Source organism: Trachypithecus francoisi, unplaced genomic scaffold (genome assembly GCF_009764315.1).
Source record: "Trachypithecus francoisi isolate TF-2019V2 unplaced genomic scaffold, Tfra_2.0 Lachesis_group0, whole genome shotgun sequence".
Taxonomy (NCBI): domain Eukaryota; kingdom Metazoa; phylum Chordata; class Mammalia; order Primates; family Cercopithecidae; genus Trachypithecus; species Trachypithecus francoisi.
Genome location: NW_022681453.1, coordinates 141,668,910 through 141,691,478, shown reverse-complemented (window position 1 = coordinate 141,691,478; position 22,569 = coordinate 141,668,910). Strand labels below are relative to the sequence as shown.

General features: G+C 38.2%; 1 protein-coding gene across 1 annotated transcript in view; it reads right to left on the bottom strand.

The window, feature by feature from the left end:
- The window catches only part of TOPAZ1 (testis and ovary specific PAZ domain containing 1), a 96,054-nt gene extending 75,089 nt beyond the window's left edge, over positions 1 to 20,965 (bottom strand). The window contains exons 1-4 of the mRNA XM_033212257.1: positions 20,461 to 20,965; positions 17,591 to 20,000; positions 6,845 to 6,906; positions 5,699 to 5,826 (exon numbers count right to left, since the gene is read on the bottom strand). Coding sequence (XP_033068148.1) covers positions 5,699 to 5,826; positions 6,845 to 6,906; positions 17,591 to 20,000; positions 20,461 to 20,797 — 2,937 coding nt within the window. The 5' untranslated portion in view covers positions 20,798 to 20,965. The remainder of the gene's footprint in view (positions 1 to 5,698; positions 5,827 to 6,844; positions 6,907 to 17,590; positions 20,001 to 20,460) is intronic.
- Positions 20,966 to 22,569: the final 1,604 nt, after the last annotated feature.

The window sequence follows — 22,569 nt, the reverse complement described above, 5'->3', positions numbered from 1 at the left end:
TATGAACATAAAATTTATTTTTCATAAGAAATATTTAAATGTGTTTTAAATATAACTACACTTACATTTCACAAGTAGCTGTTTTGAAATCATGATTTTCCAGTCATAAGAAGGTTATACATGTTCAAATACTAAACTTTTGAAAAAACAGTCATCCACTAAAAGAATAAAATACCTAGGAATACAGCTAACCAGGAAAGTGAAAGATCTCTATGATGAGAATTACAAAACATTGCTCAAAGAAATCAGAGAGGACATCAACTAATGGAAAAACTTCCCATGATCATGGATAGGAAGGAGCAATATCATTAAAATGGCCATACTGCCCAAAGTAATTTATGGATTCAATGTTATTCCTATTAAACTATCAATGACATTCTTCACAGAACTAGAAAAAACTATTTTAAAAATCATATGAAACTCAAAAGGAGTGTGAATAGACAAGGCAATCCTAAGCAAAAAGAACAAAGCTGGACGCATCATGTTACTGACTTCAAACTATACTACAGGGCTACAATAACCAAAACTGCATGGTACTGGTACAAAAACAGATACACGGACTAATAGAACTGAATAGACAGCACAGGAATAAGGCTGCACACCTACAACCATCTGACCTTCGACAAAGCTGACAAAAACAAGCAATGGGGAGAGGACTCTATTCAATAAATGGTGCTGGTTAACTGGCTATGCAGAAGACTGAAACTGGACCCTTCTTTTACCATATGCAAAAATCAACTTGAGATGGGTTAAAAACTTAAATGTTAAAACCCAAAACTATAAAAGCCTTGGAAGACAACCTAGAAATCTTAGAAAACTACAAAAATCAACTGAGAAACATAAAACATAACAAACTGAAGGACCTACCATGTTCCCGAATGAGAATACTAGAGTTGAAGATGTTGGTTCTCCCCAAATTAATTTATACATTAAAAAAACTACAATGTGAGTTTAAAGCACTCTTTAAAAAAATACATGAGAGAACCACCAAAAAATATTTTACTATTTAATATTTTACTTACTATTTTTCAAAAAATTGATAGTTTGCTATTGGTGTAAGGACTAGCAATCAATGAAACAAAAGAAAAGAAACAGATCGATACATAAAACTTTGAAAATACTCAATATGGCACTTGAAATTTAGGAGGAAATGATTCAATAAATGGTAGAACAACTGGCTAGTTAATTGGATGGAAAATAAGTGTGCTCCCAACTCACCATATGCCAAAATACCTTTTGGGTTCATTAAAGATTTCATTAAATTAAAAATAAATTCTAAAAGTAGAAAATAAAAGAGCAAAACAAATCAAATATATAAATGAGTATATAATCGGGAGGGTTTGGAAAGCCTAAGCATGACACCAAAGGTAGAAACCATGAAGTAAGATATCAATACGTTTGACTACAAATATTTTAAATATTTTCATATGTTAAGAGAATAAAGAGTACAAAATGCCATCTGCTAAAACAAGGAAAAGTTACATTGTTTCTATATTCCTTCTCCTAAGATAAATTTTAGTTTGATAAAAAATTTAAACATAATAAATAACACCAAAAAAACCTAAAAGAAAATATGGGAGAAAATTTTAAATGTTGAGATGGGGAAGGGTTTCTCTAAATCTGACTTGTAACTCCTATTATGAAAGAAAACTGACATATTTGATTAAATAAAAATAAAAGGCTTTTACAAGGTGAAAAGCTCCTAAACTACGTCAAAACAAACGAAATCCAGGAAAAGGTATAGCCACATATGACAAAGAACAGATAAGTTTATATCATGAAACGTTCCTACAAGTAAAAAGATCAAATCCAGAAGAAAATAGGCAAGTGGGCATGTATTAGTCCATTTTTATGCTACTATAAAGAACTGCCCAAGACTGGGTAATTTATAAAGGAAAGAGGTTTTAACTGACTCGCAGTTCAGCATGGTTTGGGGAGGCCTCAGGAAACTTACACAAGGTGAAGAGGAAGCAAGGCACCTTCTTCACAAGGTGGCAGGAAGGAGAACGAATGCAGGAAGAACTACCAAATGCTAATAAAACCATCAGATTTCATGAGAACTCACTATCACAAAATAGCAAGGGGGGAACTGCCCCTATGATTCAATTACCTCCACCTGGTCTCTCCCTTGACATGCAGGGATTGTGGGATTATGTGGATTCAAGACGAGATTTTGGGTGGGACCACAGCCAAACCATACCGGACATAAACAGTAAGTTCATAGAAAACAATATAAATGGCTTCTAAAGATGTTTAACTAGGCTCATAAGAGAAATGCATATTAAAACTAAAACAAAGTCATTTATAAAAATAGGCAGATGGACAAAAAATTAATAATGAATTAGTGTGTGGGGAGAAAATGGCACTCTCACACAATGTTGTTGAAAGTATAAATCAAAGCAATCTCTATGAAGGACAATTTGACAACTCCACTTCTAGGAATTAATCCAAAAATGCTTGCACATATGCAAAATGCCTTATGCTCAAGGATGCATAATGCAGCAATATTTAAATAGCAAAAAAATGGAAACAAACCAAGTGTCCATCAGTAGTGGGACTTGTTAGAGTATATTCATATAGTAGGTAATTATACAACTATAAAAACAAGACATCATTACATACATTGAAAGGAAAAACATCTCAAGCAAGGTAAAGAACAGTACGCTACCATCTGGATGAAATTCAAAAGAATTCACAATGGGTGTACTTTGAGAAATGGCAGAGAATCTCCTATTGGGGTAACTCTTCTGCAGATAACAACCATAAACCCTGGATAAAATATTTTTAAACTACCTGAAAACCCTGGAGAGATATGAAAAGCAGGCAAAACCTAGAGGGAAGTCTACACTCAGAAAGATGGAATGCCACTGGGAGGTAACTGTCTTGTTTTTATGGCTGTATACCCAAGGGCAGGCCCTAGTTGGAACCACTTGGGGAGGACAATAATTTGCCCTACTAACAAAGAACCAGAAGAACAGAGTTTGGGGTAAAATCAGAAACTGGAAAGTGAGGCTAGGAATCTGGGAGAAAGTTTAACAGACAAAGTCCCCAAATCTACTTATAACTTGGCCCAAATCTCTAGCTGACCTCTGAAGAATATGTATGTAACGTGGATTCCAAAGAGCCCAGCTAAGACTCAAAGAACTGGACAAACATTTCAACTGACTCCAACCGCAGGGGAGTAATCTGGAGGATGAGTTCACCCAAATTAAAACCTAACATGCAACTACCATATAGTTCAGCAGTTACAGCCCATTTATTCCAGAGAAATTAAAACATATAGATACACAAAAACCTGTACATGAATATTTATAGATAGCAGCTTTATCCTGTAACAGTCCCAAACTAGATATCCATCAATGAGCAAATAGCTAAACAAACTATGGTACACTCATACCATGGAGTATTACTAAACAGTAAAAATGAATGAACTATCGATATAGGCAATGATTTGGTTGAATATCCACAGGATTATGCCAGGTGGGGAAAAAAAAAAAAAAAAGAAACCAATCCGAAGAGGTTACATACTGTATGATTCAATTTATATAATATTCTTGAAATGACCGAATTATAGAAATGCAGAACAGATATGTGGTTGTCCAGGATTAAGGAATGGCCGATGGAGGAAAGAGAGAAGAAAGTAGGTGTGTGCTATCAAAGGGCAACAAGAGGGATCCATGTGGTGATGGAAATGGTCTGTAATATCTTGACTGTATTAATGACAATATTCTGGTTGTGATATTGTACTGTGGTTGTGCAATATATTACAATTGGGAGAAACTAGGTAAAGGGTACGTAGATATCTATGTATTATTTCTTATAACGCAGGTGAATCCACAATTTATCTCAACAAAAAGTGGGATGCTGCTGAAACAGTATTTATGGATAAATATATAGCACTAAATGTCTCTATTAGAAAATAATTAAGAAAATAATAAATCAATGACCTTGGCTGCAACTTTAGGAAGCTACAAAAAGAACAACAAATTAATCTGAAGTAAGTAGAAGGAGGAAATAACCAGAGCAGAAATTAGTGAAACTGAAAACAAAAAAGCAACATAGAAAAAAAAAATCAGTAAAACTAAAGCTGGTTTTGTTTTTAGAATTATCAATTAATAATCCTCTAGCCAATCTCTTATGAATCTACATTGTAAAATGCTAAAACTATAGAAATTATTGGGGGAGGGAGAGAGGTATGACTGTTAAGAGGTTGCATAAGGGAGATCTTTGTGATGTTATAGCTCTTTGACTGCAGTGGTGGTCACATAAATCTGGATATTTGATAAAATACACTGAGCTACACAAACATATTTTATCAATATCAAATTCCTGCTTCTTATACTTTAAGATGTAAGATGTAGGGGAAAACTAGGTGAAGGCAACATGGGTCCTCTCTGAACTACCTTTGTAACTTCCTGTGAATCTCTATTTCAAAATAAAAAGTTAAAAAAGTACACTAGTACTTTATTAGGAGCCCAACAGTAGAATCATAAAGTAATTACTACTATGGTAAACCTAAAAATTGACAAGTGATACACAGAAGACAAGAAAAGGCCTCTGGAAAAGAATCATTCACACACACACACACACACACGTATATAATAGATACGCGCGCGCCCCTACCTTTTCTTCTTTGAGACAGGTCTTGCTTTGTTGCCCAGGCTGGAGTGCAGTGGCCCGAACATGACTCACTGCAGACTTGACCTCCCAGGCTCAAGCTATCCTCCCACCTCCACCCCGCCAAGTAGCTGTGACTACAGGTGGATGCCAGCATGCCTGGCTAATTAAAAAAAAAAAAATTTTTTTTTGTAGAGACAGGGTCTCACTATGTTGCTCAAGCTGGTCTCAAATTCCTGGCCTCAAGTAGTCCTCTCACCTCAGCCTCCTAAAGTGCTGGGATAACAGGCCCGAGTCACTGCACCTGGCATATTGATCTTTTATTTCTCATTATACATGTATGCACTTGTACATACATACATACTTGTACACACATACACATGTAGTGGGAAGTAAAAGATCAATAAAGAAGCATTTCTAAAAATTTACAGCCAGCCATTTATAAGAGCAGAAAAGCAGTAGGCCAGGCATATGTCCCATAAGTCAATCTATTTACCCTGTAGTGTTCCTAAAATGTAAGAGAGAGATGAAAACAAGTTTGTTAATTCCCAAATTTGGGGGCCAGACATCTTAAGAGCAAATATTACTAAGTCTCATATTTTGTAAAGGGTTAGTACTTTGAAGCCTACCATGGTATTAGAAGGATAAATATATAATCCCCCTTCCCTCAAACAAAACAAAGAAATCATCTTATACTAGGAAGCATGGCCCTCAAGTACTATGCTACCTGAAAATTAAGGAAGATCAAACGATTTTCAGTATTTAGTGTTTTCTGAGGCAGAAAAATATGTGATATTTTATTTAGAAAGACTTTCATAGGTTTGTGGCAAACTTCAGATACTAAAAAGCTAACTACAGTATGTAATTAAACAGTACATCCCATTTTCCCAGGCAAGGAAAATATTTTTTATACTATGCTTACACCAAATATCAAGGGATACATCCCATGGCTAGAGCAACTTGATTCTTTTATTCAATAAAGGGAGTTATACTTGCCACCCGATAGCGCTGTTAAGATGGATTTATGCATTACCACTATCTAAGACCAATAAATAAATACATGCAAAAGATCCCCTAGTACCTTTTCATCCAAGTCTGAACCTTTTATTTGTTCACTGAAGTCTCCCAGTGTTTCATTTTCAGAGGTCTCATTAGCAACTTCTCCTAAGGAAGTGTTTGAATCTTTGGGATCATGTTTTATTTCACTTGCTGAAAAGAAATAATATTCAACTACAGAAACTTTAAAGACAAAATAACTGAGTTATTCAAAGGCTGTTGTAAAAAATGACTTAGAATTCAGAGGTTCTTTTAAGGTCTAATGTGACAAATATGAAGCAGAGTTTTCAGCGAATTATGCAATAATTCCTCTTTATTAAAATAACTCCATTATATTATATAAAAAGAAACAGATATTTAAGAATTTTTCTTGATCATCTTAAGAATTTTTAATTTTAAATATACTTATAAAATAAAATATATTTCAAATATACTTGTAAAATTTGAAAGTCAAAGTAAAATTAACTTTCATACTAAGTTATGCCCTGTGAAATAAAGATTCAGGTATTTAAACTGCTGACTACCTGTTAACTATATATACATTTTTTTGAGACAGAGTTTTGCACTGTTGGCCAGGTTGGAGTGCAGTGGCGCGATCTCGGCTCACTGCAAGCTCTGCCTCCCGGGTTCACATCATTCTGCTGCCTCAGCCTCCTGAGTAGCTGGGACTACAGGTGCCCACCACCAACCTCGGCTAATTTTTTGTACTTTTAGTAGAGATGGGGTTTCACCATGTTAGCCAGGATGATCTCGATCTCCTGACCTCGTGATCCACCTGCCTCAGCCTCCCAAAATGCTGCGATTACAGGCATGAGCCACTGCCCCCGGCCAACTATAAAATTTTTTTAAGCAACTGAGATTTAAAATGTGATAAAGCTAAAATACATATTTCAATTTCAAAATAAGATGACAAACACTGCTGAGGTTAGTTACCTATCTTTTGTAGACAAAGCCTAACAAAGTTATTTATTAAATAATCAAACAGAAAATATCTCAATGTGATCTTCCAAACAGTCAATTAAAACAGGAAAATTGACAAACTATAAAACATATGGTCAACAGATCCTAAAATGAAAAGTTTCCTGTTCTAATGAATTCATCTTGACTAGGCCTGCATGGAGATATAAAGAGATGCTTCAATAGTGCATATTCTGAAAATGTCAACTTTTACCTGCTGAGTTGGAAGCACAGATGTCTGGCTTTATAGATCCACAGTCCAGTACAGGAAGTTCTCTACTATAAAGCAAACAGAGCTTAAACATTGCAACAGATTCTAAGCAGAACTATCTAAACATTATCTCTAAACATTATATAATAGTCACTTTAGCTTCTGGTGAACATCAGCTCAAGTCCTCCAGGGCAGAGTACTTACTATAACGAGACTCAGAACCCAGTGCACCTGTGTGGATTCTTTGTTTGGCTCTTTAATCACATATGCCTCAACTGTTAGGAGGTGCTGCCACTCAAACTTTGTTACTGAGAGCTTGACAACATATACAAAGCATGTAAAACTCAAAAAAGTATTACATCAATACAAGATAGTGTTTACTCTTTTTTTTTTTTTTTGAGACGGAGTTTCGCTCTTGTTGCCCAGGCTGGAGTGCAGTGGCGCAATCTTGGCTCACTGCAACCTCTGCCTCATGAGTTCAAGTGATTCTACTGCCTCAGTCTCCTGAGTAGCTGGGATTACAGGCATGCACGCCCAGCTAATTTTGTATTTTTAGTAGCGATGGTGTTTCGCCATGTTGGTCAGGCTAGTCTCAAACTACTGACTTCAGGTCATCAACTGGCCCTGGCCACCCAAAGTGCCGGGATTACAGGTGTGAGTCACCGTGCCTGGCCAATTTCGACTCTTAAGCATGTATATGTATGTCATATGGTCAATGTCAAAGGAAGACAGCTTGAAAGCAGCTTAGTTTTTTTTTTGGTAGTCCCTAAAGACAACTTAGAGTCTAAAGATTATGTAGAACAGAGTTAGACCAGTCTGGGTTCAAACAGTGTTCTGCCACTTGCTGTATAAACTGTGGCAAAACTACTTAACTTCTCTAAGTTTAATCATATCTGTAAAATGAGAATACCACTAAACACAAGGTATTGTGAGGATTAAATGAGATAAGATGTCCTTAAAGCCAACATCATAGGCCCAACAGATGAAAACTACATTTATAGGAGCCACTCAAATACAAATGGCCAAACACTATTCCATTTTTAATCACTTAGACAAAAATTTAAAACATACAAAAGTACACAGAATAAAATAAACACTCATAATCCCACCATTTGTTCATTTAACAAGTGGATAAGCATATCCTTCAGACTGCTCACTGGTTCAGAATTACTTCCTAGCCAAGAAAGAGGAAAACTAAACAAAACATTTTGTATTTACCATTCTTTGAAGTTTGGAAAACAAAGTATTTTTTCCCAACATAAACCCTAGAAACAATCAGTATAGTTTAAAGGACGGGGAAATAATACAAACAGAAAACATACACAAATGCAAATCTTTCTCTAACCCAGACCTTTCTAGATTCATATCTAGCTATCTACTAGAATATTTCCATCTCAGTATCTCAAAGGCCTCTTCAACTTAAAATGTCTAAATCTGACCTCCCCAATGCAGCTCTTTTGCATAGGAGATGGATGGTAATGTTCTTCTCCCATGCAAAAGATGGTACGGTAATGCCATAGGAGATGGTATGGTAATGCCATGGATGGTAATGAGATAAAAGAGAAACCAGGTATCAACCTTAACACCTCCCTCTGCCTCACCCTCATCTGATGAATCAATATTCACTTCTTAAACCTCCCTCAAATTCACTCCCACTTCTGTGTAAAGTCACCACATTCTTTCGGCTTATTACAATAGGTCCCTGCCAGTTTATCCTTCACACCAGAGCTATAATTATTTTTAAAAGTAAATGTGATCAAATTATCTCTCTTATTTAGAAGTCTTTCCATGAATTCCTATATGCTTAGCATAAACTTCACACTCACCATAAGTTCTAGTTTGCCTAGGAAGGTCTGTTTACGCCTGTTGCCTGGCATATTAATAGCTCCTCATGTCCTCAAAAGCTTTGCAATCCAGAAGGTAAATTCTATGGTCATTTTACTCTCACAGCCCTTCATGACAGCTTTTGTATATTCTGTAGCTTCATTTCTTGCTATGTGAACACCAAGCCATGGGACATTATTTTGGTGTCTCAGTTTTCCTCAACAATTAGCTAATCCCTACTTATCCTTCAGTGATCATTTTAAATGCCACTTTCACAAGGAGGTGTTTAACATCTTGCACTTCTCCTATCATTTTATGGTACATGCTTATTTGCCTCCCTAAAAGCACTGTGAGGACAAAGCTTATATATGTCTAGTTGTTCTTTACACATGCAGCACCTAACATATTCTGTGCTAAGGAGACCCAAATGAAGATGCCGCTCCCCTTTCTAGCAATTCCAGTACAAGGTGAGGCTCACATACAAGCAGACACAATATACTGAGATATGTGCCAAGAGACCTACTGGAACAAATCCCTGGAATAATATCTCAGATGTGATTTGATGGATAACAGAATGCAAAGAAAGGGACTTTCAGATAAACATATGCAAAAGGCCTAAAGTACATGGTGCATTGTAGAAACAGTGAGCTGCTTGCTATGCTTATCTTTCATTAGCCTTTCACCCCACTTTCCTCCCTCCAATACCATAGCTGCCAAAGAGGGAGTGGATGCAGATCCACAAAGAGCCTTAAAAAGCCATGCCAAGCAATTCAGACTATCCCCAGGTGGCTGAAAGCCAGTGAAACACTCTCAACAGTTACTGGCAGATCAATTTCTATTTAGAATATCACTATGACAAAAGATATATTAAGAGAGTTTAGGAAGATTAACCAGGAGCTCATTACAATAATCTAGGAGAAAAATAAGAACATAGAGAGAACTGAGAGGAAGGAACAGCCATGAGAGGTATTGAGGTAATAACATGAACAGAATTAAGTGACTCAATAGAGAACTGAGGGATGCTTCCTTGGCCTCTAATTATCCCGAAAGTTCCATTCATAAATAGGTACAGCAAGTATATTAGTTTAATTTCCAAGTATTAAGATAGTATTTATAATACTGCTAGTATAATGTATATAGATGTGGGAAACTTTTTACTATGAAAATAGCTAACTTACAAGGAAGGTAAAATTACACATGCAAACTCTCTAAGAAACGGTTTATTTTTGTCTGGAATTTGAGAGACAAAAAGTTAAATTCACTGAGGTAAAAAAAATCACAAAGTGAGCAAAATTGTAATTTACACGAACATTTTACAGTTTTGCATTGGTATAGTTACAGTTCTGAATTGGTAAAATGAAAAAGGGAAAAATGAAGGGAAGAACAACAAAAGGAGATAAAAGAGATTTGGATGAGGCTACAGAGATACAGATAAGCAAAGAGAAGATATGAGTAAAAAGGAGAGGACAGAGTAAAACAGGTTTAAGCCAACTCTGAAGAGCCATACAGATTACATCAAGCTTATTCTCTACCAGAGCACTTTTCATGTGGATAATGAAATCTATTCAGTGGGTCACAACCAAGAAAATTTTTAATGAAATCGAATATGAAATATAAGACTATCAGTTGTAGCAAGGAAAATAATTGTTTTCATAAACCTATAATTTCATATATTTATAAATATGTACCAGATTGTAATATAAAACAGATCTTTATTGAGGGTAATTGGCAAAATGGCTGGAAGATGATTGCTTTAGAATAATTACTATCAGAAAAAGTCTGAAAACTATTGCCCAAGGAAAAAGTTTAGGGTTTAGCATAGTGGCTCACACCTGTAATCCCTACAATTTGGGAGACTGATGTGGGAGGATTGCTTGAATCCAGGAATTCAATACCAGGTTGGGCAACACAGTGAGAATTAGTCTCTACAAAAAGAGAAAAACATTAGCCAGGTGTGGTGGCATGCACCTGTAGCCCCAGCTACTTGGAAGGCTGAGGTGTGAGGATCATTTGAGCCTGGCAGGTAGAGGTTGCAGTGAGCCATGATGGCATCACTGCACTCCAGCCTGGCAAGAAAGCAAGACCCTCTCTCTCTCTCAAAGAAAAAAAAAAAAAAATCAGAATGTCACTGCCTCCTTTCGAGATGCTAATTGTGGTCAGTATTCATTTACTTACAAACACCCATATTCTGTTTCTGGATAGAACTGCTACAAATTTACTGGGGCACATATTATGCAAGTAGTAGTGGCCCTCCCTAAGCAGAGAAATATTTTTTTTTTTTTTTTTTTTTTGAGACGGAGTCTCGCTGTGTCGCCCAGGCTGGAGTGCAGTGGCGCGATCTCGGCTCACTGCAAGCTCCGCCTCCCGGGTTCCCGCCATTCTCCCGCCTCAGCCTCCGAGTAGCTGGGACTACAGGCGCCCGCCACCGCGCCCGGCTAGTTTTTTTTTTTGTATTTTTAGTAGAGACGAGGTTTCACCGTGTTAGCCAGGAGGGTCTCGATCTCCTGACCTCGTGATCCGCCCGCCTCGGCCTCCCAAAGTGCTGGGATTACAGGCTTGAGCCACCGCGCCCGGCCAGAAATATTATAATATCTAATTCCTCAAGGCAGAGGTTCCCTAGCCTGATGCCACACTGTACTGGTAGGTCTCCTGATATTACAAATGCTCAATCAGGTACAATACTGTTTATTCCAGCAAAGACAAAGAATAATTTACATGGCCTGAAAGAGAAAAGAAAAAAACTCAGAATAATGTTTCTTAATAGTCTCCACCTGCTACTTTAAAGAGGCAGCAGAGATGAGAGGAAAGGGACCTCAAGTAAAATAATGTTCTGCAGTAGTTTTCAGAGTAATTGAATTTAATATATAGGAAGAACCAAAATGCTGCTCTTCCAGCATGCTGTTTTGCAGAGCAGGGACAGACTTTGGAGCAGGCTGCCTTGAGTTCAGATGTCAGCTCTGATACTTGCAAGCTGGGTCCTTTAGAAAGTTAATCACTTTGATTTAAGTATAAAAATAGGGTGAGTTTCAATCTCAGAATTGTTTCACTAAATAAGTAATGTATCTAGCATAGGGTAGACATTAAATATCAGTTCTTACGATTAAAATTTAGTAAAAATTTAATTTTTATAAAAATTTAATAAAATTTTGCAGTAAAGTTAGAGCACATTAGATATTCAGCGCCATGGGACAATGAAGAAAAGTAAGTTTCTTAAAAGACAATGAATCTCAATATATAAGGGAGAGAAAAAAGATCTTTATTTTTGGTGGAAATCTTTTTTTTTTTTTTGTCATTTGATGGTAAAATTGGTAATAAGACTACTCTACTCTAGAAGTCCTCTCTTGGGGAACAAACTGGGATTAAGTCAGACTCTGAGAAAGTAAGTTACTTGAGACAGGATATAATTTGCCCAGCATAGATCCAGGCTAGACATGGGTCTAATGAGACTCAAATGCCTGGGCAAAAGTGGTAGGCTTTTATTTTCTGTGCATTGGTACCAGATATTTATCCCTCAGAACTTTATTATTTACTGGCTCCAGAATCTACAATGGCTGCCTATGGATTTGAGACCAAGTTGTGAAGGTGGTAAATAACTGATCCCCACTGATTACCAACATCAATTCCATACAGAATTCAAGTTTTTGTGCCTAACTTTTAAACCTCCTTAATCTAGCATCACCCTACTTTTAAAATCTTATTTCCCACTATTGTTCAATGTCTACTTGCTTAAGAAAGAAAGGATTTACTGTCTCCATTTATATGTAATCTAATTCAAGCACTTCAGAAATGGCCTGCAATATTCTCAAATAGGAATTGAAACCTTAATTCTCCTTCCCATCTCAATATATGAGGGACTGGACTTGCAAACAAAAGTAAATAAGACATCGACATTTCCCACCCTCACGAAATCCAACAGTTTAGCAAGTGAGATTTTAATTATACTACCATGAAATCAATGCCACAACTAAGGTAGCATAAGGTGCTATGGGAATGCATAAGGGATTTCCACCTCTGCCTGATGGAGTCAGGAAAACCTTTAACCTTCCGTACACAATCACGTTTACATGTACTTTTACCTTTCTGCCCACATACTCTTTATTATTTCTCCTTCCCTATCAAACTTCTTTTCTTCTTCTCCTTTGTCAATCTAAACAAATCCAAACTTCAAGGATCAATACAAATTTTTGCTTTTCCAAGGTATCTTTCATTCTTCTCTTTTCTAAACTCCTACTACTCTTAGTACTTCAGTTTATATACTTTTGTTTAAAACACATTAGTCCCTCACTCCTCCCCCCTCCTCCCTAGCTATATAGCAATTCCCCTGAATTTTTGGCAGACACTTAAAATCTCAACAATCCACCATATAGTATCATTTAACTGATATTTCAGCATATAATAATCCTATGTTCTAGTACAGATTAACTGTCCAGCACTGACTATTACAGACATTCTCAGATCATTTCCAATGATACAGCCTATTTCAAACATTTTACCAATTTCAGCCATTACACATTTCCAAGCTCATCAGTTCAAGATTTAGTGAATGAGTTCTAGTATGCTTCTAATGTTTTAGATTTTAACATGGACTTTCCCCACTGTGGAGACTAAAAACAAATAAGCATTCTATCATGACTTAGACACCTTACAAATTCTCCCCAATCTGGTCTGAGAATATTTTCCCCAGTGATTAAGTCAGCTCAGGTTTGTCTACTTGTTTTACCAAAAGGGGCAGTCCAGAGTTTCTCACAATATATGGGCCTTGCCCTTTCATCTTCTATTTTTATTCCTGTAAAATAAAAATTCATTCTAGCAGCCTTCAGCCTCTCAGTGTCTTAGAAGGGAGAAAAGGGAGCATATGAACTAGCAACTGGCTGGTAAAAGGGACATAGCTGAAATTTGAAATTATATTTTAAGCTTCATTTAGTTCCAGAACCATTAACGAGTTTCTGTGCAACTACTGATAGATTCTCTGGTTATCAGGTCTTCATTTTTCCCTGTTAAGGTTTATCCTAGCACTGCGGATGACTACAAAACTAGTATTTCCAGTGCAGAATAAATATAAAAATATTAAAATAATACTGAGAAAATGTTCAAGTTTGTTTAAAAACAGAAACTTTAGAGGTAGATAAAAGGCAAAGAAGAGCCAATAAAAGTATAACTGATGCTTTTGAAGTGAAGAAAAATGAAGTTCAAAGACAGTAACAAAAAAGCTATCTGAAATAAACACCTGATACTGCAAACCAAAATGGCTAACCTTGTCTCAGGAAAAACCGATATGTAATTACCATTCCCAAGGTGGAAAACAAGAAGAAACAATAAAGGCAGTTTAAAGTGGAGCAGTGGGAGTATTAGTTTGGCCTCAAAGTTTTTTACTACAACACATAATGCCAGAAAGCAGGAGAGCAATGTCTACATAGCTGTGAGGGGGAAATACGTAAACTAAGAATTTTACACACAGACAACCTGCTCTTAGACAAATAATTCTCATGCACCCAAGATTTTAGGGAACACAGTAATTATGAACTCTTCTTAAAAAAACTTCATTGCTCTGAAATCTAGCCAACTAGGTGATGAATCAAAATAGTCAAGATTAGGCCAGGCACAGTGGCTCACGCCTCTAATCCCAGCACTTTGGGAGGCCGAGGTGGGTGGATCACTTGAGGTGAGGAGCTGGAGACCAGCCTGGCCAACATGGTGAAACCCTGTCTACTAAAAATACAAAAAAAATTAGCCAGGAGTGGTGGCATGTGCCTGTAATCCCTGCTACTCAGGAAGCCAAGGCAGGAGAATTGCTTGAACCTGGGAGGTACAGGTTGCACTGAGCCGAGATCCGCCACTGCACTCCAGCCTGGGCGACAGAGCAAGACTCCCTCTCAAAAAAAAAAAAAAAAAAAAAAAAATAGTCAAGATTAGAGGAAAGTAAAAAGGACTGGTGGTAGGGACTGAATCAATTTAAATGGAAAATAGTGAGAATCTTTGGAGTTCAGGTTATTGAAGGAATGCACATGGCACAAGGCTTAGTAATATAAAATAAACTTTTTTTTTTTTTTTTTTTTTGAGACGGAGTCTCGCTCTGCCGCCCAGGCTGGAGTGCTGTGGCAGGATCTCAGCTCACTGCAAGCTCCGCCTCCTGGGTTCACGCCATTCTCCTGCCTCAGCCTCCCGAGTAGCTGGGACTACAGGCGCCCACCACCTCGCCCGGCTAATTTTTTTGTATTTTTTAGTAGAGACGGGGTTTCACCGTGTTAGCCAGGATGGTCTCGATCTCCTGACCTCGTGATCCGCCCGTCTCGGCCTCCCAAAGTGCTGGGATTACAGGCTTGAGCCACCGCACCCGGCCTAAAATAAACTTTAAACAAAAAAGTGGGGTAGGCAATATTAGGAGAAAAAGTGTGTACAAGTATGTTCATCTTTCATATGAAGAAAGCAAACACTGCTGTCTACAGTTGGAAAGCAATTTTTATAAGTGAAGCTAAAACTCACAACTTTTAAATAATTTTCCTCATTAACTTGAGAACTTCAAGAAACTAATTTCTTGTGGTAAAGTATATTAATTCAGCAATCCATTTCATTCCACTTTCATTTCTCTGCCTCTTCTGGTTAAGTGTAAATGAAATTATCTTTAGTGTTTTTACTAAAAAATGGCATGATCCGGCCGGGCGCGGTGGCTCAAGCCTGTAATCCCAGCACTTTGGGAGGCCGAGACGGGCGGATCACGAGGTCAGGAGATCGAGACCATCCTGGCTAATACGGTGAAACCCCGTCTCTACTAAAAATACAAAAACTAGCCGGGCGAGATGGCGGGCGCCTGTAGTCCCAGCTACTCGGGAGGCTGAGGCAGGAGAATGGCGGAAACCCGGGAGGCGGAGCTTGCAGTGAGCTGAGATCTGGCCACTGCACTCCAGTCCGGGCGACAGAGCGAGACTCCGCCTCAAAAAAAAAAAAAAAAAAGGCATGATCCAATTTTTTCTAGTATTATATCCATTTATATGTATAGATAAATGTCTGGAATGACGCATACAAATGGCAATTAATTTGTTACTTGGGTGGTGGAATTTCCCCCCCACACCACTTTTTACTTTAATTAACATGTATCACGTTTTAAAATCAGCCATTATTCTTTAAAAAAAGAATACAGAACAAACGTCCTGCACTTTAATTCACAACATTTATCTCTTTCTAAATTTGGCTTAGCTCACTATCAACATCTTATCAGTCAACAGAGATGTTTGCTCTTGAATGCAGAATTTACTCTGATTTTCCTTTGTATTCCTCCAAGGAAGGATGGTGTAACAGTTAAAAATGCCAAAACCTTCTCTATTCATTATTTAATTTAATCCTCACAACCCTGAGGCAAGTACTTTCCCTTTTTACAGAAAGATGAAATAATTTGCCTAAAAGGTCACATAGTTGTTATGTGGTAACAAGAAGATTCAAAAATCAGACTACAGAGACGAAGCTCTTAATCACTAGGTTTAGAGTAAGATAGGCCTAGGTTCAAATCCAGATTCTGTTACCAGGAGTGTGATCTTGGGTAAGTGACAAATTTATCTTCATTTTTTTCCATCTTCAAAACAGACAGGTTACCATGCTACCTCATTACATGGTTAAAAAAATCAATAAAACTCTTGGTTCTCCATTTGGCACACAGAAAGCATTATATTTGTCAATAAGTTTCAAGTTCTTGTAACAATAAGACCATCAAGAAGAGTATGATACCACAAAGGTAACAAAATAAATGGCAAAGAAACTTAAGTCATGCACCACTGAATCTTAATGAAAAGTGTTTTCATTTTTCTTTTAGTCTGTTCACAAAATACTATGATATTCAGGTATTATATAAACAACAGCTCCAGAAATTATAAAATTAAGTAAAATATGACATAACATTAAATCAATTTGGGGCCAAGCAGAATAAAGTTCCTGAGCATGAACGTTACTACTTGGCCCCATTTAAAGTTGCATTGGGCAAACTAGTCCTATTTGAGGGAAAAATCATCATTTATAACCACTGCCTTAAAAGTAAAACCATGAAGAAATTCTATACTGTTTATCTCTGAAAATCAGTTTAACTTTTGACTCTACTTTCAAACCCTAATTACTTCAAACAAAAATTTCCAAGGCTTCTCTGTCCCCTGAAAAATGAACTTTTTATCGAATAAGGAGGGTATAGAAAATGGATTAAAATAGATAGCACTGATATTAATAAGTAACCTGGCTGAAATAAAAGTTTATCTGCATATTTATAATAATTAAAGAACATTTGAAAATAAACTTAATTGACTTTTGAAAGAAGCAATCTCCATCATTTAAAAAGCCACTCTATGGGCGGGTTGCGGTGGCTCATGCCTGTAATCCCAGCACTTTGGGAGGCTGAGGCGGGTGGATCACAAGGCCAGGAGATCGAGACCATCCTGGCTAACACGGTGAAATCCCCGTGTCTATTAAAAACACACACACACACACACACACACAACAAAATCAGCCGGGCATGCTGGTGGGCGCCTGTAGTCCCAGCTACTCGGGAGGCTGAGGCAGGAGAATGGCATGAACCTGAGAGGCGGAGCTTGCAGTGAGCCAAGATTGCGCCACTGCACTCCAGCCTGGGTGACAGAGCGAGACTCCAAAAAAACAAAAAACAAACAAACAAACAAACAAAAAGCCACTCTATGAACCATAAATTCTGAAGAGCTAATCTTTTCTATCTTCCAAGATACACATAATTCATTATTTTGACTCTAAGTTTTATCATAATGACATTTCCAGGTATCAGCAGTAATAATGGTATATTACATTTAATAAATAACTGGGTTAAAAAATAATGGAGCTTCAATATCACTGAATACATTAGTGAAACCTAAGAGTAGAGACTGCTTCTCTAACCCCCAACAATCTGCACTAAAAGGCATACTTGAACATGCATACCTTAAGTCATCACTTGGTTCTTTTTTTACTGGAGTTTCCACATACTTGGAGTCTGTTGATTGGTGCTCTCCAGGAACATTGGGCTCTTGGCTTATCCTGGGGACCTCTGAAGTAAATGAGGGCTCCCCTTCATTGGAGACTCCAAAGAGGTCTGGGTCATCTTGAATTACATCAATTAAGAGGACGTCATCTTCATATGCTTTAAGAATATCTGGAAATCCTACTGCTGAAAAATTCTTAGTTATTTTTCTACCCCTAACTTCACTGGAAACTGGTCGGAATGTTTCTTGTTTATTACAGCAGAAGGAAGGACTTTTCTCTACATACCCAGGATCACAAGAAAAAGTATTATTTTCAACTGTGAGAGAAGTAACTTCTTTATTAGAAACAATATTGCCTGGTTCAGAGAAGTGATTAGATGGTTTGCTACTGTTACTGTGCTTTGTAAAGCTTGGAGAAATACTACAGGAATTCTTATTGTAGAATGAGTCAGAACTAGCTTGCACTGGAGTTACACTATTTTGTATGCTCAAAATTTGAGGTCCTAACATCGTCATGGAGACATTTTCTTTACTCCTATTCTGTCTTGTATCTGCTCCAGATAAATTGTCCAGAAGTTCTAAAGGACTGTAAGCTTCTCTCTCTGATGACTTGGCATTTACTTCTTTTCTTTTTTTTGTTTTATTCTTAAGTAAAGGAATTTTAAAATTAGTCAGTCGTCCTGTGTTCAATATTTTAACCAAGTCTGGAACTACAAATGTTTGTTTAGCAACACATGCTTTTCGACGAATACTTTTGCCTGTAGAGTTATTTGCTTCCTGACCATCTTTGGAATCTGCTGTCAAATTAAGTTTTGTTAAATTTCCTCTATCTCTTTTTTTATTTCCTAAGCTTTGAGTCTCACTGGTTAATTGAGTATCTTCAGTAGTGTTAGAAATTACCTCTGACCCACTTCTGCTCAGTTCCTCTGATTTTATCTTTTTATCATCCTTGATTATAGGTTCTTTTATAACCATTAAAGTACGTTCTACTGCAGGAACTGAAAACAAACAATTCAAATTAGAATCTAATTTTTCTTTACTTGAAGATTCAGTATTTGTTTCTGTTAAGGAACTTTGTAATAATAATTTGGAGTCGGTTAAGTGGGTCTCGTTTGTTTGGTGTTTAGGGACATCAACTTTCTTACAACTTTCCTGAGACCCAGGAAGAAAGTAACTTGATTCTGGCAAGGAAGCCTTTTTCCAACACCAGGCAGATATTCTAGCACATGAATAATAGGGCCAAGTTCTTTTACCAGTCATAGGTATTGTTCTCTGACAGCTTAACTTCAATTCTTCAGAGTCACTTCTTAAGTCTTCCCGTGAAGATCTCCTTTCAATATGGTACTCAGGTGATTTCCCTATGAAGCTTTTCGATTTAAAATCCTCTTTCAGCGCCATGTTTTCATATCCTAAGGGTTCTGAAGCATTCTCTGTTTCTTCTTTCAAAAGTGGTTCGATGGTTTTCTGAAACATAGCATTTACATGATGTTCAGAACTTGTTTCTTTTTCTACCATTTCTGGGACACTTAATAAATGATCCATCAAAGAGACTGTATTATGGCTTACTTTTCTCAAAACATTTAAAGGACTTTTAGTCTCTGCTTCTTTACCATCAGCAATCATTTGATTTTCTTGCAACATCAACTCAGACTTGTTATACTCATTAGAGAAGTTCATCTGAGTAACTGTTTCATCCGCTTTTTCAGACAACTTCATCCTTTTCCTGGGTTTTCGCCCAACACTGCTCTCCTCTATTGAATATTTATTTTTTTCACGTTGAAGGCAGGGAAGCAAGCCATTGATTTTACTTTGGTATAAATCACTCTCTTCTGGTAGTAACTTATTTACTCCCATTACATTTTCTTCAGTTTGTAAGAGTTGAGGAATACTACTTGTGTCCCTCTTTTCTGCAAGACTTCTAAGGTTTTCTTTCTTTGAGAAATTTTCTGCTACATGCATACATCCACCATCAGGCTCATATGGCAGGTTGTTTTCATCATTACAACCCTTGGAATGGGGAAAACAATTGCAATCACGTAATTTAAAAATGGAATTATTTTCTACTTCAGGTGACAAGATGTTACAAGAATATTTTGGAGTATTCTTGTACAATTCATCTTGGAATTCAACCTTAATATTTTGTGTAGCTTCGTTTTCGGTTATTTTGAGACGTGGGTTTTCTAAGCTTTTAAGTTTTTTATTTCGAATTCTTCTTTTAATACCTTCTACTATACCTTCCTTACCCAAAGACCGCAAGCACTCCACTGTTTGGAAAGATTCCGAACTAGTTAATGATTCCTTTCTTACCAGGTCAAACCCTGGCTGTGGATCATCACTTGAGGCTTCAGTAACTTTTCTTTTTTCCTTGGCTGATCAAAAAAAAAACAAACAAAATATATCAGAAGAGATTTTATATTGAGGAGGAAAATGCAATATCATTGAAATTAAAAATTGTGAGGCTATCATTTTTATTTCCCTGAAGAGCTGTATGTAAATACACATTTGTTTTTAAATGAAAGCCTTAATTTCTGTTAAGGAATTACATATAAACCTGTATAAATTCTAAAGCAACTGAATAACGCTTATAACATCGTCATCTCATACTAGACAAAATGGACCACAAGTAGGAATTCCTCCTATCATAATTCTGACCAAGGACTCCTAACGGGGAACACCCCTTTTAAAGAAACCCATTTTTTTCCATCTCCTGGTCAACTATGTGCATCAGAAATAACCATGCAGGTTCAAGTTAAAGACTAGTAGTAAAACAAAGATGGAGCACGCTGAGTTGCAAAGGCTAAAGGTACGTGATCGTGGGTTCTTTCTTACTGTGTCTTTCCGTTTGCAAGGGGAGTTCAGCCTCCTTTGCTGCTTCTAGGTCTCGCCGGTCTGACGGGCTCACCTGGCCCCTGCGCCCCTCCACCCGACGCCTTGCGGCCTTTCCAGCCCCTGATGCCGCAACCGACTTGTCACTTTTCACCTCGCCTCTCCCAGGGGTGGCCCGGGCCACCATTCTCCTCTTTTGCCTATTCTCCCCGCGCCCTCCAGCCTCAGGGCCGCAGCCTCCCGCCGCGCCTAGCCCTGGCGCCTGCCGCTTTCGCAGGTTTCGCACTTTGCCTCCAGGCCCTGAGGCCGTCGTGGGGCCCAGGGGTGGAGGTCGTCGCATGTGTCCCGGGGCCGGCCCGCCGGGGTCCCTCTGCACCAGCTCGCAGGAACCCACCGCGGCGCAAAGGCTGCTCCCCCCGCCAGGCACGTACTGCCCTCTGACCCACCCCACACCACCAGTCACCACAGCCCAGGGCCGGAAGCGGAAGTGGGGCGCCTAAGCGGAAGTGGGGTCTAGTGTCTGGGGCGCCGACTGGTGCTTCGGGATCCAACTGGCAGGAGAGTCGCGAGTTCCGTGCCAGCATCTTTCCGGAGGGCCTCTCGCGGAGCCCGGAGGAAGGCAGTGGCCGCGCCCGATTTCGTTGCGAGGGACTGTAGTGAGGCTCATCACATCACAGACCTCCGTTGTCCCTTCCACTAGGCCGAGCTTCCTGGAACCGTTCAGGGCTCATTCTCCCAGGTGCTGCTCCTCACTCCTTGGCTGCTTGCAAAGGCTACTGTCAGCCAGTGGCTTCTAACTCCACACCAAGTCTCCCAGAAGCCCCTGTCTAAAAGCCTTCCTGATATATTCACCCGGATATTCCACAGGCACCTCACACTCAGATGGGCAAACAGCTCATCGATCCTCACAAGCTTGCTCCTTTCACATAGGTGGATGTGCCACCATGCGCCTAATTGTTTAAGCCAGAAACCTAGAAACCATCAGAGACAACCTTCTTTCTACTTCATCCCTCACATCCACTTTCACTAGATCTGCTTGGCTGTATTTTGTTTGTCAGCCACTCTCCCACTTGCCATTACCGTGGCTCTGGCCCTCAGATTTTCTTGACTGACCTACTGCATCAAGACTCTGAATCCATCCTTGAGCTATTCCAGTCAAATCTCCACCTCCTTGCCAGGCCATGCCTCTCCGATGAAAGGGGATCCTAGCACTTCTTAGTTTGACCCTTCATGAACTTCTTTTGCTCAAAGACTAAAACTAACAGAAATCAAACTCTAGTGTGGTATCTGCGACCCTATCTGATGTAGCCTCTGAAAATTTACCTGGTTTTCTCTTACTGCCACTGCAGGGTAAAAGTTGTGCTTTGATGGAAAACTACGTAGAAGTCACCCTTCCGAATTAGTTGATTCTGATTCTTGGCAGTTATTTTACAACTGTGTAAATTATAGATAAGCAATAGCAACACAAAATAATGGTCTATAGACATCCAAATTCTGTCCAATAGAAGTTTAATTGACTTCCCATTTTCACTGTGGAAGAAGCCAGTTTTGCCTCCTTTTTCACATTCATTTCATTCCTGGTCTAGAATGTTTGTTGTTTGGACTTATCCTTTGAACCAATGTTTATTAAATCTGCCTGATGAGAGAATATAATCTTTAATACATGTTCATCTATGACAGCCATTATTTTCTCTTTTTTGAAAATTATCTCATCACCACACATAGCCTGCCTGTAAGCCACATTGGACTACTACCTGAAGTTCCCCAGATTTCATATACTTTTGTCATGCTTATGCTGCTGTACCTGACAGTCCTAGAAAGTCTTCCTTTGCTCGTCTGCCTGGTGAACTACATATTTCCCCTTCAAGATTGAGTGCAAGGATCACCCATCAAGGAAACTTTCCTGCCACTGTTCTTGCACTTTGAGGGGTAAAGTGTTTCTTCCTGTCTGCACACACAGTTCAACTATTTGTGTGTCTCCCTTAGTAGCTTCCTTCCATCCAAGTGCAGATACCTTCCATTAATCTTTGCTTTCTGTGTGTTTAAAGAAGGACCTGGCAAATTTGAATACAAAGCATTAAAGATGCATAGAGTGTGACTAATGTGGCAGTT